Consider the following 19,342-nt stretch of genomic DNA (forward strand, 5'->3'; position numbering starts at 1 on the left):
GTTGTGAAAAACAACAACCGGAAGATGAGGATAATATTTCAAATAATTAAATAAAAAATATACAATTTACTCATCTCCAAAATAATTCCAAACTAATTCAATAAGATATATTTTTTGTTAATCTGAAAAAATAATTATTATTAACATATGCAACGAATTTCACACTTCAATATACAATGGATGCAAAATTAAACATTAAAAATTTGGATTTTCAATCTTAAAATCTGATACGTGCGTAATTGCTTTTTTTGTTTGTTTGTTTTTTTTTGTCTACAATCCTCACTACAATATAATATTCTTCACTTAATAATCGATGTAAATTTTGTATTGATTGGATAATTAATTGACTTTTGGTAGATTCTTAAAGAGACCCAGCCAAAAAAATACTTACTCCTTCCTTCCGTTTTGGCCGTGCCTAGTATAGACCTTTGTTATGATAAGGTACAGCGAACTATGTATATTAGTATCCGTTCAATGCACAATTAGGGATTAATATAGATTAGTCACCAAATACCACATTTACATTAGGTATTATTTAACTTTTTCGAAATTCTTTCTCAGGTTCAATACGAATTCTGGAAATACAATGAGCTCGGAGGTTACAACATCACAATACAATTGAAGAAAATTTCCTTTTTTTCAAAAGATCCGGTAAGTTCCCAATATATAAAAATTACAACATGATTACTGTGATGATGTGAATGCTTAAAGAAGTAGAGTACCTTTTTGTCTGAAATTGTCTCCCTTTGAGTTGGGAACTCTCCTTGGGAAGAGCTGTCGTTATATATTTATCTTCCTCACATGACAGGAAGATGTGACACAAGTGTCAGAAAGTGGAACTGAACAGCCACCATCTTAGAGAAAGAGCACTGTGGCCTGCAAAAATTGCCTGCACAGCCTCGTCAGCATTCCCCAGTTGATGCGGCTCAGGCGATTAACAATATACTAAACCAAAATATATATAAAATATTTTCAATAAGGTCTTCTTACCACTTGACTCAAGTGTAGTGTAATTCAAATCTTGTCCGTAGCTGAATACTTGATGATGCGCCAGGGCTATCAAGGGTATTTTTTTTTATCATGACGCCATCATGAGAGGGGTTGCTGACCACGGCCTAAGAGAGGCTCATCTACCCTCGAGAGAAAGATAGACTGCACCAGTTTCCCAACCTGGTATTATACCTTGCAGTACATACAGCGCCCTACCTTCCCAAATGGTCACTCATCTGGTAATGATCAGGCTCAACATTGCTTAACTTCGATGATCTGACGAGAACCGTTGTGTCAACGTAATTGTGCCGTATATACCAGGAGAAGTGCAGTCGGGAATCATGCAACATTCACATTACAAGGAATATTCGACGAGTCTGGAGATTGAGTCCTCTTTTTTATCTATGGAGTGAACCCCTGCCTAAAAATTGCCACCCATTGAATCGTTAATGAAAGGCTCAACCTATTTTGCAACTCAACCATATTTGATATGAGGTGGAACGATAAAATTGTCGCAATGAAAAAGAATACATGATTCCATTTCCGTTTGATGAAAACCAGTTTTCTTTTTCTTTTTTTTTTTTGGTTGCAGACCATCTACTAGTTGGCCAGTTGTGTACAAATCCCAAGAGTGATAGGAACCTCCTATCATGTCTGAAAGTGACACAATGTTCAATGAGCGAGATCAAGGGCATACCGCGATACAACCTCATGCTCATTACCGATCCAAGTTATAACAACAGGACCATTGCCAGCACCCTCAAAATGTATCACTGGATTGCCACGAATAACAGACGTGGCCAGGGTGATGAAAACAATGTTTTCGGCCACGGTTATGGTTTGTTGTGTGGTTTCAAGTGAGGGCCACATCATGCCACCTCACATGTTCAAATCGGCTTGAAAGTCAACACCAAAGTGTACCCAGATGTGCTGAAAAGTGTGATAATATCCTGGTGCAATCAGGTGGCTGCTGGCAGATCCTGGGTGTGGGAGCAAGATGGTGCAGGCACACATCCAAAGAGACCCACGCTTGGCTTCCGAAGAAGTACTACGACTTTGAACCTTTTTCTCATTGGCTCCCCCTCCTCCCCCGATCTGAACCAGCTGTGATTGATGCTGAATTAAATCAAGTTAACTGATTTGAATTTTTCTATAAAAGTTTGAAAATATAGCTGCAGTGTTGTTTTAGGGTGACATTTTCATCATTCCACCCTGTAACGCAATAAAAATGCACATGAGCTCACACAAAATCTCATTAAGTACGTTTTTTACGGTTCATAGATTTATTGTAATATCTCCCTGGCTGGGATATCATAGAAACGTACTTGCCAACGTTAAAGAACCCTTAATCCCGCTTCCTCCATCTCATCCAATTTTAGAAAAGAGGGTAGATCGAAACGCTGCTGGAAACAGGATCACCCATCACTCCAACACTTGTGGTGATGTCACTCAGAGGTCTTGTCACCCTATCCCCACTCTTTTTGAACACGCCTTATTTGTAGACCCCACTTACTCATAAAAATATGTAAGTCTCGAAAGGAAAACAATGAATATGAATTATTTTAATCAAATGAGCGTATGGAAGAAAGAAAGACAGACGGAGAACTTTAAATTAAAACTTTATTTTTGAATGACAGTGAGGTTTTTTTAATGGCTTAGTGAGGTTGTTTGAATGGCTTAGTGAGGTTGTTTGAGTGGCTTAGTGAGGTTCTTTGAGTGGCTTAGTGAGGTTGTTTGAATGGCTTAGTGAGGTTGTTTGAGTAGCTTAGTGAGGTTGTTTGAGTAGCTTAGTGAGGTTGTTTGAGTGGCTTAGTGAGATTGTTTGAGTAGCTTAGTGAGGTTGTTTGAGTGGCTTAGTGAGGTTGTTTGAATGGTTTAGTGAGATTGTTTGAGTAGCTTAGTGAGGTTCTTTGAGTGGCTTAGTGAGGTTTTTTTAATGGCTTAGTGAGGTTGTTTGAATGGCTTAGTGAGGTTGTTTGAGTGGCTTAGTGAGGTTGTTTGAGTAGCTTAGTGAGGTTGTTTGAGTGGCTTAGTGAGGTTGTTTGAGTGGTTTAGTGAGATTGTTTGAGTAGCTTAGTGAGGTTGTTTGAGTGGCTTAGTGAGGTTGTTTGAATGGCTTAGTGAGGTTGTTTGAGTAGCTTAGTGAGGTTGTTTGAATGGCTTAGTGAGGTTGTTTGAGTGGCTTAGTGAGGTTGTTTGAGTAGCTTAGTGAGGTTGTTTGAGTGGCTTAGTGAGGTTGTTTGAATGGTTTAGTGAGATTGTTTGAGTAGCTTAGTGAGGTTGTTTGAGTGGCTTAGTGAGGTTGTTTGAATGGCTTAGTGAGGTTGTTTGAATGGCTTAGTGAGGTTGTTTGAGTTGCTTAGTGAGGTTGTTTGAGTAGCTTAGTGAGGTTGTTTGAGTGGCTTAGTGAGGTTTTTTGAATGGCTTAGTGAGGTTTTTTGAATGACTTAGTGAGTTGAGGAGGTTAGCTTGTTTTATTAAGATAGCAGTGCTTGTTCCTAGAGCTGTTTATCCTATTGTTGATTGCTGGCGATGAAGGCAGCAGCTGTGCAGCTGATTGCTGAGATGGCAACAATAACGACTGCGTTTCTCAAGGCCTGGACATACACTGCTGCTGTGGTCAGTACCCCATCGAATTTATACTTCGCATGTACATGTAGTTTAAAACACAAGAGCCTTGGGCAATAGGGACTTATTTTGTTTGTTTGTTTTTGTTTTTTTAATTTTAGGTTGTGTTAGTTTCTGTGCCTTGACTCATGGTAACGAGTTATCTATTTAGGGGCTATGTTTGTTTATCGATTTCGGATTAATGCTGATACATTTATGGATATATTTGAGTAAAAATTATACTCCCACGGTGCCTTCGGAATTAATTATTTATGCCAATACACATCCTGGGACACCCTTGAACTGAGATGTTCACACTTCAGACTTGATTGTTTTTAAACTGAATAGTTCTTTCGAGTACTTTTCTTGCTAAAATGCATTGTGAATTATACTAACAACGTGAACACAGAAAAAAACACAGCCTTTAACACCCTCTTATGTGTTAATTATGCCCGATTGGTTTACGTCAACAAATAGGGTTCGTTTCTAGTGCCGCCATTGCTATCATTCTTGCTGCTCCTACCAATATTGTATTTGTTGATACTGCTATTTATGTTTTGCACATATAACACTCACAGTTGATTTCTCTCAGCTGCCAAACATTCAACTCTCTGTCCTCAATTCGTCTTTTTGAAAGCAGCTATTCCCCTCATACTGCATAATCACGTTGACACACCGGTTCCTGCTGGATCACCGAAGTTAAGCAATGTTGAACCTGGTCAGTACTAAATGGGTTACCATTTTGGACTTCCTGGTGCTGTATGTGCTCTCTGCTTATCTCGGCATTGTTTCCGGTCGTCCTGGACTTCTCCTTGCCACTGGATTCAAACAGGGTCGATTCATGAAAGGTAGGGCTGGGGATTGCATAACCCTTGCATCACAATTACACGCGCAACTACCCCTACGGGGGGGTGGTATCGTCTGTTTTTTTGAGACTGAACGGAGGTATCGAATCGGATCAAATTCCCCTCATATGTAAATTAATGCCACAAATAAAAGAAATCCAACTATAAACACATTTTTTTTTTTTAGTGGTGCAGGTTTTCTCAATATTCCATAAGAATCTTTCACTTAGTGATACAAGCACCAAGTGAAAGATTGTTTCAGCAATCTGCCCCACCGTTTTTACTTTTTTTTCTTACCCGATTCCCGCACTTGACTGGTCAAACAGGTGCGCCACTGCTTACATGAGTAATATTTAATACTAGTCTGGGTGCCTGGCGTTTCCAGGGAGTTTGGAGGTGTGTGTTGAGCAAAAAAAAAAAAAAAAAAAAAAGTAGTAGTAGGCAGGCAGGCTCGAACTTGTGACGCGAAGGAGGAAAAGAACGTGAAAAAAATCTAAAAAACGTGATGTCTTTGGTGTTGCGCCCATCACCAAACCGGAAGTGGCGAAGGTTTAAATTAAGGCTAGTCAATCGAAAAGAGTGGATGACTTTCGAAAATATCGGTGAAAAAAAAGCGACCCCTTCCTGTAGAAAAGTGTTCAGTTGAGGGTGAAAGAATTAATGTTTTGGGCTAATTTTTTTTTATTTGTTGTCTGAAGGGTCGAGCTTCAAGACGATACTGATCTCGTGAAAATCCATCTCCTCAGGCGAAAGTTTTAGGCATACATACATACATACATACATTTAAACAAACATGTGACATTTATATTACAAAATGATTAAAATAATTCTCATTGTTAACAACGGCTGTTTTGTCTCCATTAGTTTACGAACCTTATCTTTTTCTTTTAGATGCAAAGTTACAGGGATGATACGATCGATGCTGTTCTTGAGGCGTTCTGTCAATGGCAACAGCCCCGTCTACCTTTCGATCACGTCATGTTGCTGTCTTCGTAAGTATCATAGTATTGTATTTCTGCTATGCTTAAAAGAATCATTTAAAACTAGCTGGCCCGTGTCACAACGTTGCCCAGGATAGTAGATTAACTCGAGAAAAGTGAGTTTTGTTTTTGTTCTTCGAAAGAAAAAAAAGACATTAGAAAGTATTAAACGTTATTCAACAGTTTTTAGTTTAATAATAAATAAATAAAAATAACTAATATATTATCTCGCAGCCGATACTACTCATGTTCGTCAGTGATTAATGCTGTACAGGGTGGAACGATAAAATTGTCGCCCTAAAGAAAAGGCAACAGCTTTATTTTTAAAACTTTTATTGAAAAAATCAATTCAGGTAATTTGATTATGTAGTAGAAATGACATCTATTCAATGTATCCGCTTTCAGCCTCAATCACTGCCTCGATACAGATTCAGAACTTGGAGCATGCCTTTTTCACAAGCGTGGCAGGAGCTCAGTTAATACTTAGCAGATGGTGGCGATCAGGCTGGCTTTGGTGTTGTGAGAGGTCATGTTGGTGATGTTCTTGACATATAACCAAACGAAGTAATCCAGTGGGTTCAGATCAGAAGAGAACGGGAGCCAGCGAGAGAAAAATACAAAGTCGTAGCACTCCTTCTGAAGCCAAGCTTGAGTCTCTTTGGACTTGTGGGCCGGTGCTGAGTCCTGCTACCATGCCAGGGTCTACCAGCAGCCACTTGATTGCACTAGATCATCACCACATCCAAGTATCTTTTGGTGTTGACTTTCAAGCTGACTTCGAAGATGTGAAGTGGCATGGTGTGCTCCTCACTTGAAACGACACCAAAGATCATAACCATGACCGGAAACTTCATGGACGTGAACCAACAGTCCAGCTACTGAAATTAAGGAGAAGCTTCCTCAACTACGTTAAAGCCCTAACAACATCTCAGGAAGAGATCAGATTATATCTGTATGGCGAGACGGCTAGAGAATGGTGTAATATTTTATTGTATTTTGTTGTGTTCTTACGTATAATGTTCATAACTCATTAAATTCTCTTACCTAACACAACCGTACTTGTCACGTGACAATCAATCACGTGACAGTCTCGTTAATAAATTGTTTACTGTTACTCTATTATTCGTTAATTGTTAGTAAAGTTATATCTGTTTGTAAGCTAGTTCGCTTAATACAGGAGATTCTATCTTGTTCCTTAATTTCTTCCACGTTCACCGTTACGACACATCAACAATCTGAGGTCTATAAAAGAGTTCTCACATGAGAAAGACGTCTACGGTATTTGAACTGAATGTAGTGTCCATTACAATAAAATCAAAGGTACCTTATCTCTTTCGCGTGTCTGTTCTCTGCTCCTAAGCTCTTTTTAATTTTTTTTTTTTATAGTTGAGGGGGGGGGGTCACTGCTTATCAAGGCCCGAAGGCCACTCGAGGATAAGGGTTTCGTTCATTACAATAAAATCAAAGGTACCTTTTATTTCTTTCGCGTGTCTGTTCCATGAGCCGCCTGCGTCTGTTCTCTGCTTCTCGGCTCTTTTTTTTTTTTTTTTACTTGGGGGTCATCATTTATCAAGGCCAGAAGGCCACTCGAGAATAAGGGTTAATGAATGTAAAGTGGTAGTGAAATAATCCTTAATGATGTAAATTGGGTGGAAATTGTTTATTTATGAGGACGACCTAACAGGACCTTGTTTACATTAGATTTTAAGGCTACCATGCTGTATTCAGACGGGAAGCAGGCCAGCAGAACAGTGTTCCTGGAAACAATCTTTTCTCAACACAAATGATAGACACAAGTCTCTTTATTTATTTATTTTTTTTTTTTTTCCTGGACAAATGAGTTTTTACGCAGCCGTTGATATTATCACGTCGAACCTGCGTCACTAATTCGTTACCTTAAAGGAAGGGAGGCTCTTTATCTTGCTATGATCTCAATCTCCACGTGGCTCTCCATGCGCCGCCTCCATAGGAAATTGGTTCGCCCACCTTCTCTGAGATCCAGAGACCGGCTTTCCAATCCGCTGGCTCTACCACCCAAAATCAGACTTCCCGAACTCGTAACAATCACATTCCACAAACGTTTCTGTGACGTTGCCATGCGACAATATCACGCCGTGTCAACGTGTGCTTCTACACTACAGGGTGGCCACAAAGTCTGGCTACATAATCTACATTTGACCAACCAACTCTGGTATTCTGACTTCCTTACTCCTTCCATATCTCTCACCATCCCTCAAAGACTCTCTGCCTTCCTTGAATCTCTTATGCCACTCAAAAACTAATGCTTGATTCATGTAAGATAATCCAAATCCTGTAGATTATGTAGCCAGACTTAACCCTAACCCTAACCCTAACCCTAACCCTAACCCTAACCCTGTATTTAAACCATTTCTCTGTTTTGTTATGAGATATTAGGTAAACCAACAACCTACAGCCACACTCGCAACAGACCCATTTGAACTTAGGAATTTCTAATTTAAAAGGCCCCTATTCTCAATTCTATATATCGCACTGGCCACAACTGCCAGTCTGTCTACATAGGCACATTATCTAACAATAATAATCATCGTTAATCAACTGTTTTTATCGACAATCTTTCAGCTTTGATATTTAAAAAAATGAATGTGTCCAATAAATTGCCGACACTTCTTGAAATTTCTATAGATATATATTTTAACTAGCAGGGGAAGGGGGCACAGCTTTGTCCAGTCGTAAAATACGCTTAAATATGATATTTTAATTTGTCCAGATTTCGTGTATATTATTATAGAACCATGATTTCAAAAAAAAAGTAAATACAAAAAAATATTTTGGTGCCGTTAGTTAGAATCGAAACGGAAAGCAAAACTGTAGCATTCAAAGCTGGTGACGTTACCACGGTGCCAACGTGACACGCATATGAACTGATTAAAAATAAAAAATCAACTAAGATGAATGTACAAAATGTATAACGATTTTTTCAATTTTGACCCATTTTTGACCCCTTAAAATCCCTTAAAATCTATCTTAACCGGCTAAAGACCCATAGAAGAACGGTCCATAAATATCCAATCGTTTAAGGCTCCTAGCACTGCTCTGCGACTTTTAGTTATGGAAGAGACAGAGTTTGAAAATATGGAGACAGACAGACAGGCAGTCAGACAGACAGACAGACATAGTGAGTTTTATAAATTAGATTTTAATTTTCTTAGCATTTTGTTAAAACTGGGTATGAAGAATGCTACAGGATGCTAAACATTCACCCACTATATTATGCAGTCCAACCGAGAGACCTTTTTAGGATTCTAGCCATCCCTTTAAGTATAATTGTTTGTATCTGCCTGTATGTATGCGCCTATATATGTATTGTATGTGCCTATATAAAAGATGGCTTTCCATGTGGTAGGGACATCTCCAGAGAAGATCCTAACTTACCCTCTTAGAACTGCACGCCCATTGAATAGTCTTCCGTTTTCCTGCTTGCCAGCTGACTACAATATGGTTGTCTTCAAGTCTAACGTAAACAAGTTTTTGATGAGCCGTTCCATATAAGTTAACAAATTTACCGAATTTCCGTTACTAACGATTACTATATTGCCCAATTTCTACTGTACACTCTTTAACCCTTATCCTCGAGTGGCCTCTTAGCCTTGACAAGTGGTGATGCCTATGTAAAAAAGAAAAAATCTCTCTTGCACTTGGTTCATCAGATATATTTGCTAGGTCGTTTGTGAAATCCTTTTTCATGAGTCCAGTTGCTCCTATAAATAACTAGAATTATGGAAATCTTCCTAAGATTCCAGTTTCTTCTCATGTTGTACATAGGACCTTAGTATTTCGCTATCCTCCCCCCCCCCCGCACAGCTCTGTTCAACCCAGCATCATTGGAAACACTGACTTCTACTAAGGTTGCTTCTTTCTCTTTTTTGCCCCATATCACTGTGCCAGATTTAATAGCTCTGTTTTCTAGGTATGCAGCTGTAGGAATTGCAGTCATAGTGAATGGTGTATAACTTATTTCCAACTGTTCTTTCTGGTAAACATGTTCCCAAGACTCGTAGCTGCGTTCAATACTTTATGTTCAACTTATTCAAAACGAGGCCAAAAAAAAAATGTATTTCTTTTTAATTGTAAATATATATAACATATGATTCGAGCAAAAAATGTTTTTACATTTTTCCAGAAAAGTTGTTGAAAAACCCGGAGGTAGAGCCTATCGGCCTGGGGTCTGTAAACCGGATTTTCGTTGTGCTGTTAGCACCATTGTCCATTGGGGCTTCTGGTATATAGAGACCCATGAACTCGGACACAAGTAAGTAGCACTATTTTAAAGTTTCTTGAAAATTCTAAATAAAGGAAACAAAGAAAAAGAAAAACGGAAACATTTAAGCTTATAACTACTGTTGGAACGTTAAAAGTCTTTAAACATCCTAATAATAAAGTAATTTTGTTTGCATACTTTTTATAATGATATAGGTATTTGCTTGAGATTTTAAAGTTTTAAGATATTGAAAACTTTGAAAAAAGTTAACATTGGGTTTACTTCCAGCAGTTTCATAATTATCGTTTCCTTTATTTTGTCCTTTAGTTCTCTTATTCCATGTGCAATGTTTCTGAAAAAGGCAGAAGAATTGCTGCTTCCTGAGTCGGAATCTATCCATATAAGACTTATTGTTGCTAGTTTTCACTTTGAAATAGTATTTTTACTTTTTTTTTTTTTTAGATATTTATATCAAGTGGCATCATGCTTCGTCTCGGGCGATTTCCAATAAAAAAAAATATATATAAGTATTACAGACATCTTTATGTTGACAAAAGTAGTTTTTTTTTTTTTTGCTTATTTGAAGTGCGATTAGATTGCATATAGGTTAAGAAATGATAGCTAGTCTGAATGCAGAAAGAGAATGATAGTGAGAACTCAGATTGTAACAGAGCGCAGACCCATGTATGGCGGCAGCAGCAGCAGCCGTACGCCAGGCAACATATGCAAATAACCCAGCCGTGTGTGAGGTGATGTCACAGCGAGGAAGAAGAAAAGAAAAAGATTATGAAAAAAAATGAAAATGTAGTCCAGGAAGGGCAGAAGTAGATGTGTTACAGATGTGGCTTGAGAGCAACAAGGAAAGACGTGTCCTAAACATGGCCGGACAAAGACAGAGTACCATGCATTCAACACGGCAGGGTCTTGTTAAGCACATTGGAGTACGAGAAGACTTTTGAACAAGAGACCAGGTGTTATTCTGGAAGTACCTGTAAATAAATGTCTGTTGTTGCAGCTGGAAAAAAAGTTAGTAGAATTCTTTCCTTGCTTTTGCTGTCCTTGCGACTGTCTGCATACAACGTGTGGGTCCCGAGTGTTGACATGTAACGATTATGTTACAAGATGTGGAGAACGAATGTTACAATGAAAAAGCTATTGAGGATGCTCAGGAGTTTTGGTGAGCAAAAAGAAGTACTGATGTATCTCAAGTTAACTTTCTATCAAATATTTTCTTAACGGTTCATTATAATCCATTCAAAACTATTCTTTCTAATCATGTTAATAAATAAAAATTTGAAATCATCTGAAACAAAGCAATTGTTTTAACATCTTTTTTTTTTTTGCCAAAAATTAATTCTTTTGTAAACAAATTATTCTTAAAATAAAATATATGCTTCAAAATCATTTCTAAACGAACAAAACTTAATTATAATCCTTTAAAAATAAAATAATCATTTTATAATTTATAGGTTTTGTTTGTGCTTATAACAACATAAGAAAAGCATCAAATAGAAGTCCATTTAACACAAAATAAACGATAAGGTTTGAATAACTTTTATCATCAACGAATGACTAGATTGAATGCGTGTGTTCGAAAAAGTTAATTTTTATGTGTCCTTAGCTTTTAATATAATCCAAAATTAGCTGTTAGAATAAACAAAGAAAAAGAAAAAAGAATGTTCATAAAGTGTACTTATTCCTTTTTGTTGGTTTAGTAGCGGTCATAAAGCGGGGTGTTTGTTGGCTTCAACATCAAAAGCGGACTAACTTCTCTCCTGAATGTACCTGTATGTTATCCTCTTGGAGTCTGTTTCCCTTCTCCCTCGTTTAGAAAAATGCTGGGTTTTTATCCATTTTTAAACGGCTCCCACAGACACGTTGGTTGTTAAATTTATTTTTAGCAGGCCCCACTCCCATTGGCTAATTAATTTTTATTATTTTTCTCTTTTTTTTTTTTAAACCGGATGGGTGCGTCGAGCCTATGCATAGTGAGGCATTTACATGCTTTGTGACAGTCGACGTGTAAACGTCCGATTGGGAGTTTATGAATCCCCACAATTTTTTTTAAACCAAAAGAATCGTTTTACTTCTAAAATATTTTTATAATCAGGTTAATAAATAAATTTTTAAAAAATTTAAATAAAGATAATTGTTTTAAAATCCTTTTAAAAATATTCATTATCTTGTAATTTTTTAAACTAAAAATATCTTAGAATTTTTTTTCAAACAAAAGAATCGTTTTGTAATACTTTTAAAATAATTTTATAATCATGTTAACAAATAAATAAAAACATTTACAACAGAATAATTGTTTTAAAATGCGTTTAAAAATATTAATTATTTTGTAACTTTTAAAACAAAAAATATTTTATAATTATTTCAAACAAAAGAATTGTTTTATAATACTTTAAAATATTTTTTATTATAAGGTTAAAAAAATAAATAAAAAGCATTTAAAGTAAACTAATTGCTTTTAAAAATAATCATTATTTTGTAATTCATGAAACAAATTATTTCCAATCTTTTAAAAAATAAAATAATTGCTTTAAAAAGTCCTTTTACAATTAAAAAAAAAACACAATTATCCTCTAACAATTTTATAATTTAATAAAAAAAAAAATCGTTCTTTAATCTTCTTAAAACACAAAAGTATTTTTTTTAATGAATTGTTTTATAATCCCTGTAAAATAATTTTAATAATCACATAAATAAATGGAAAATGTTGATTCGTTTATAAGCAAAACAACTTAAAAATCAATACAGGAATGTACAGTCATTGTGAGGAGATAAATAAATAAATATATAAATAATTCAATATTTTTATTTATTTATTTATTTATTATATATATTTTAATATACATTTATTCATTTATCTACCTGAATTTTAACAGTGGGTGGTATTTAATTCCAAAGGTCCTTTCGGGTAATAACCCATCGTCAGTGGAGAAATAAATCCTCTCTCTAGGATGTAAATTGCAAAATTTCAGGGGAAATAATTCTTTCTTTTTTTTCCTTCATTCCTTTCTTTTTTATTTCCTTTTTTTTTTGTTTAAAAGTCTATTTTAACAAATTTATTATTTTAACAAATTTATTATTTTAACATCCTTTTAAAACGAAACACATGAACTTCGAAGATTCAATCCTCAGTGCGGGTGACACTCAAAATACAATTGTGAATTACTTAGGATTTCTAGCCAGTCATGGCTGATGGAACGAGAAGATGCTACTTCCGTTAACTAAATAAAGGATTCCCTTTGGAATTCTCGAGTCCATCAGAAAGATTCCCGAGTTCGACAAGATACACCTGAAGATACACCTGAAAAAGGTTGGAGGTAATTTATAATTTTTTTGGTGATACGTTTCATAAAAAAATAAACCAAATTTTCTTTTATTATAAAAAATCTGTTTGTTTTAAAATAACAATTGTCTATTATCGTTTTCATATGCAAAAACATAAAGATATAAACGGAGCTTGCGACTACATTACATAAAATATAGTGGTTTTTGTTGCATCATCAAAGTTAAGTAGCGCTGAGCTTGCTCAGTATTTAGATGGGTGACCATGCAGAAATGTGAGGTACTGCAGTTTTAGAAATAAATTGCTTATAAAATCACAGTGCTTCTACAGAATTTGAACCAATCAAAGTTATGGAGCACTAGAATTTGAACTAATCAAAGTTGTAGAGCACTAAACCAATGAAAGTCATGGAGCACTAGGATTTGAGCCAAACAAACTCGTGGAGCACTAGGATTTGAACCAACCAAAGTCATGGCGCACTAGGATTTGAACCAACTAAAGTCGTGGAACACTAGAATTTGAACCAATCAATGTCGTGGAGCACTAGGATTTGAACCAACCAAAGTCGTGGAGCATTAGGATTTGAACCAACCAAAGTCATGGAGCACTAGGATTTGAACCAACCAAAGTCATGGAGCACTAGGATTTGGACCAACCAAAGTCATGGAACACTAGGATTTGAACCAACTAAAGTCGTGGAACACTAGGATTTGAACCAACCAAAGTCGTGGAGCACTAGAATTTGAACCAATCAAAGTCGTGGGGCACTAGAATTTGAACCAATCAAAGTCGTAGAGCATTAGGATTTGAACCAACCAAAGTTGTGGAGCACTATAACTCAAGTGTTCACTAATGATCCACAATACTAGAGTTCAATCCTTGCTCAAGTCATATAAATGACAAAAAAAAATGGTACTTGCCAAACAATCAGCATTATATGGTGATGATCAAGAATAAGTGGAGTTAACCTGAAAAAGCAGTAGCGTCCTCCCCTACATCTTCGCATAAATAATAATTAATTGTGTGTGCGGCGATTTCTTTTTCAGTTTGGGCATGGATCATAATGATAATACCGATTGCCGTAAGGATCCAACGGAGAAACAAGGCATGATGGGAAAACGGCGAACTGGTTGGAGCGCGTGTTCAACAAAAGCATTCAAGACCTTGATCAGGTAAGAATCAGAAAATTATCTTTCAAAATGCGGTGCTTGTCCATTTTTTACCCAATCTCCGGCAATTTTGCATCAGTATCTTCCAAGGGAGTCACCACTTATCAAGGCCCGAAGGCCACTCGAGGATCAAGGTTAATGAATGTAAAGTGATAGTTTAGTAATCGCTAATGGTATAGATTGGATAGGATTTGGATTATTTAAGGGGACGACTCAACAAGAACTTGTTTTCATTAGACTTGAAGGCTACCATGTTGTAATCAGCTAGGAAGCAGTCCGGTTGAACAGATTTCCATGGGTGGAAAGAAGTTTTGTTCATGGAATCTGCTGTTGGATTTAAGCACAGATAGAGAATGGGGGAAATTGTTGATAGTTGTTATAGCTAGTCGGGTGTGTTTTGTGAAAGTTTGACAAGACTTTCAGCGCGCTATGTTAAAATGAAATCCTCCCTTTTCTCAAAATATGAATGGCTTTCTCAAATGTTATGCAAAAGGGATATATTCGTTTGAAATAACTGAGTGGGCTTAGCTACATATTTGAGTAATAATCTAGTGGTTCCCATAACTGAACGAGTGTTCGAGGTCAGAACTGATATATTCTTAAGTATGAAGCTTGAAGCATATCTTTCAGTGTCTCTCCCCTAGACGGCTCCACCTGTATTTATGATTTAACCAACCAATCATATTCTTGTAAGAAAGAAGAACCCGGATGTACTCATGTCCATTACATCATTTTCTAAATGAAAAGCCATCCTTAATATGAAAAAAAGTGGGGAGGGCAACGTTTTGTATTAATCGCTCGGCATCTTCCAGCAGTTTACGTTAACTGCCTAACGATACCGACATGAAGTTACCAGAGATTAGATTTTAAGTTGGATAATAGTGTTGGGACGATTAGTTGGAATCGGTAATCAGAAAAATCGGAACTTTTGCAGGTATCGGAATTGGTATCGAAATCAGAAAAATTTGTGTCTATATTCCGATGCCAAAAACAATTTCTTTAATTATCTTTTTTGATTTGAATCTCTTTAAAACAGAATCTTTCACTGCTGGTAGTAATGATAAAATAATGAATATTTGTTGATTTTAAACAACCAGTAAAACTAAAATCTTTAGATCAGCACCCCCCAGATACGCGCACACACACACACACACACACACACACACACACACACACACACACACACACACACACATACACACACACACAAGGTTATTTTTTATGTTTAGAAAAATATCTGCACATTTAACATGTGTTTTTATAGTGATCAGGGAAAAAAATAAAACTCTGTAGTTAAATATTTAGAGATTTATAAAGAACTAGCGGGGGTACCTGGTGTTGCCCGAGTATTTTGCGGTGTGTGTGTTGGGGGGGGGGGTAGATCAAAACAACCCTGTTTAAAAAAAAAACGTTTGCCGGGTGTTTGGAGGTGTAAAAGAAAAAAAAAGTTTTAGTAGAAAGGTAGGCTTGAACTCCTGAACCTTTGACGCGGAGGTGGAAAGGAAATGGAAAAAAAAAGCCTGCGACCTAACCATCTCGACCACGGGAATAGACGAATTGATAAGTGTGTTAAGTTGACGTTTATAAAGCGAAGCTAACAGGTGCGAGAACGTTAAGTCGTGTGATGTTTGACCTAGATTTGCGCTGGAAGCCAGTTTCTGTTTTCCCCGCTATGTGGCGATCAAAAAATATCTCGAAAATAGTTTGTAAAAGTCGGGTAAATTAAAGATAGCTGCGACCAGAGTTCCTTAGTCGAAGATATTATTATTTAGACAGCATATAAAAAGTTTTAAGAAGGAGCGAGCCAACCGAAAATCACGGCGAAAAAAGCATTTTGTAGCGAATACACATACATACATACATACATACATACATACACACATTTTCGCTTTTATAATTATAGATTAGAATCGGTAATTGCATCGGAATCGAGAATTTAGTACGAAATCTGTAGTGTATCAGAATGGGGAAAAATATTGAAATCGTCCCATCATTATTGGATAAGTACTCAAAATGCTGATCTTTATCAGAAAAAAAAGAGAATATCTGTTGTATGTATGTATGTATGTATGTATGTATGTATGTATGTCTGCTTACACTATAACTCTACTTGGCCGAAAATATCAAAGGGTAAAATGTTCACTAAATGTCTGCAAGACCACAGTTCAATCCTTGGTCAAGTCATACAAATGACACCCCCCAAAAAATGGTACCTGCTGCCTACTTGCTAAACACTCAGCATTATAAAGTGATGATCAAGGGTAAGTGGAGTTAGTTTGAAAAAGTATTAGCGTTCTCCATATGTATTTATCGATTAATTTCCATTCCTGGCAAAAATGAAAAAAAAACTTTTATTTTTGCCGGCAACTGCAGCAATAATCTGCAAACTCACTAGATTCATCATGGCGGCTTTATTAAAACGATTTATTTTTTATGATTTAAATTTTTGCACGATTAAAACTAATATTTTCTTCCAATTTATTTGAAAATAAGACAGAAACGGTAATCTAATTATACCCCCTCCCCCCTCTCAGAAACGGTAATCTAGCTATACCCCCCCCCCGCGTTTATAAATGTGTCTTGCTTTATTCTTAAATCTAAAGCAGGTTCACTTTTAGTTTGTATCGGGTTACTACAGCTAATTATTCAAAGAGAACGATATTTAATGTCGATAGATGAGTGCAGTTAAACCTTTTAAAAGACAAACAAACCCGCTAGATTGAATCGTGATGCCTTTATTAAAACAATTTATTTTTAATGATTTAAATTTCTGTACAATTAAAATTTTCCTTCCAATTTATTGTCATATTAGCTGAACGTTTTGTCATATTCCGGCAGTTTACATAGGTTGCTGGGATATGATGGCGCAACATCTACAGAAACAAAAAACTGGTCATTCTCTGCATAACTTTGATTGTAGTTTACGCCGTTGCATTAATATATATATATATATATATATATATATATATATATATATATATATATATATATATATATATATATATAATGAATTTACAACAAAAATGAAAAACTACAAATGCCAAGACCTGAGATTGAAACCGGGGCCTTTAAATATTCAGTCAGATGTTCTCCAAACTAAGCTAATTAACTTTTATTTATTTATTTGTTATTTTTTATTCATTTATTTATTTTCGTAATGCTAAACAGTTTATAAGCAAAGAAAACCGACATTTCTGACCTGAAACTTTCAAAACAATAGTATTTCTAACTATAATTTTGTTTAGTACTTTACGCCATTGCATTTTTTATTTATTTTAAAAATGGTTCTTGCTCAGAATTCTCCTATATTAAAAAAAACAAAACAGAAATAAAAAATATATCTATCGTGTACATACTCGTAAGAAAACAGAAATATCATCTTGCAAAAATCCCGTAAATTGATCAAATAGTTTTATTTTTATAAAGAAAATCATTTTTAAGCGATTAATGGAAATTTGTAGACATTACAACATAAATTTTGCAAGTTTGAATTATTGAGTTATCCCCTTTTATTTTGCCTCTAGATTGTTGTGAAAATGGTGGAAAAGACAGACATTCTTCTGTTATTCTTAAAATTTGATTTTCTAAGTTAAAAATAAAAGTACTTGATCAATTTATGTGACTTTTGGAGTGTGATATTTTCGTTTTGTTGCGGGTATGTACATCATACAGATTTTTTTTAATGTTGTTTTTTGATATAGGGGTAAATCTGAATAAGAACTCGTAAAACTGTATCAATAATAAATAATAGATTTACAACAAAAAATTAAAAAAAAACAAAAAAAAACCCAGCAAATACCAAGACCTGAGATTGAAACCAGGACTTTTAAATATTCAATCTGATCTCATCCAAACTGAGCCATTTCATCTGGCTGTATTTTTTGTAATGCCAAGCATTTCATATTTATACTGGTTCCTGCTGCTATTATTTAGGTTATTATTTTAGAGGGTCAATTTTAAAAATCGTCCGAGAGGATAAATTATTTTTTCAAAAGAAATTAAATTGGAATACATTTTTTTTTTATTGTTAACAACACGAACCAAGGTTTCATAAAAAGAAAGGAACGAAAGCTATTAACGATAAAGTTTACTTTACTTTATATATTAGATAATAATACTGTAAATTTTCTTACTATATTTAGAATACTAAATCTTAATATCTTAACTTTACCTATGAGTATAACTTCTTCTTCTGGATGTGGATCATTTATTGGCGTTCTTAACAACAAATTTCGGTTTAATTTCTTGCAAAAAAATAATTTATCCCTCTCGGAAGATTTTTTTCCTCTTTTGTAATCTAATAGTTTCTTGGGTTTTTTTTCCAGTGCTCATGGTGCTGAGTGTCTTTTTGAAGAAAACATCAAACCAGAAATGGTCGATCCAAACACCATTGGCATTGTACTAAACGGTTATCTACCAGGTCAGTATTTTTATAAAACACAAGAAATTTAACGAAGCATTAAAATGTAGATTCAATATATCATACGAAATTTTATTTTGATTGTTACGTTAACATCATGGCATATCGACATATTTGAGGTCATTTAATGCTGCAACCTATTGCAAACCATTCTATGATTAACGAGCTGTTCCGTCTGCCTGCTTCCCTCCGGACTACAACTTGGATGTCTTCAAGTCTAATGTTAACAAATTCCTAATGAACCGCCCCCTTAAGTAAACACTCCATCAAATCTCCACACTAACGTAATGTACTTGCAATAACCCTTATCCCTGAGTGGCTTCCGGGCCTTGATAAGTGGTGATCACTGTGTAAAAAAAAAAAAAAAAAAAAAAAAAAAAGCTATGACAGTGGTCAGTGGTCATGATACGACATAATCATATTTACACACTGGTTCCGGTCAGATCATCGAAGTTAAGCAACGTTGAACCTGGTCAATACTAAAATGTGTGATCGCTTAAGAATTGTAGGTGTTGTATGAGCTCTCTGCTTATCTTGGTACTGTTTCCAATCGTTTAGCATTTCTTCTTTCCACCGGACTTAATCAGTACCGATTCAGGTGTGGTTGGAGATTGCGCAACACTTGCCCCACAATTACACACGCAGCTATCCTTACAAGGGTTATCCATTGTCTCTTGAGACTGAACAGAGGCGTCGAAAGGAGTGGCCAAAGTTTTCAAACATGGGGAGGGGGGAGGGGGGCATATTGCTGACTTTTTAGAACTACGTGGACCGAAATTTAAAAAAAAAAAAA

General features: G+C 35.6%; 1 protein-coding gene across 1 annotated transcript in view; it reads left to right on the forward strand.

Annotated features, from left to right (window-relative positions):
• The window catches only part of LOC145247473 (A disintegrin and metalloproteinase with thrombospondin motifs 1-like), a 126,002-nt gene that overhangs the window by 42,211 nt on the left and 64,449 nt on the right, over nucleotides 1-19,342 (forward strand). The window contains exons 7-11 of the mRNA XM_080109271.1: nucleotides 562-651; nucleotides 5,334-5,434; nucleotides 9,585-9,713; nucleotides 14,007-14,132; nucleotides 18,455-18,549. Of these exons, the coding sequence (XP_079965397.1) occupies nucleotides 562-651; nucleotides 5,334-5,434; nucleotides 9,585-9,713; nucleotides 14,007-14,132; nucleotides 18,455-18,549 (541 nt within the window). The remainder of the gene's footprint in view (nucleotides 1-561; nucleotides 652-5,333; nucleotides 5,435-9,584; nucleotides 9,714-14,006; nucleotides 14,133-18,454; nucleotides 18,550-19,342) is intronic.

The sequence above is a fragment of the Euprymna scolopes genome, chromosome 25 (assembly GCF_053919585.1).
Source record: "Euprymna scolopes isolate OS-2025 chromosome 25, ASM5391958v1, whole genome shotgun sequence".
NCBI lineage: Eukaryota > Metazoa > Mollusca > Cephalopoda > Sepiida > Sepiolidae > Euprymna > Euprymna scolopes.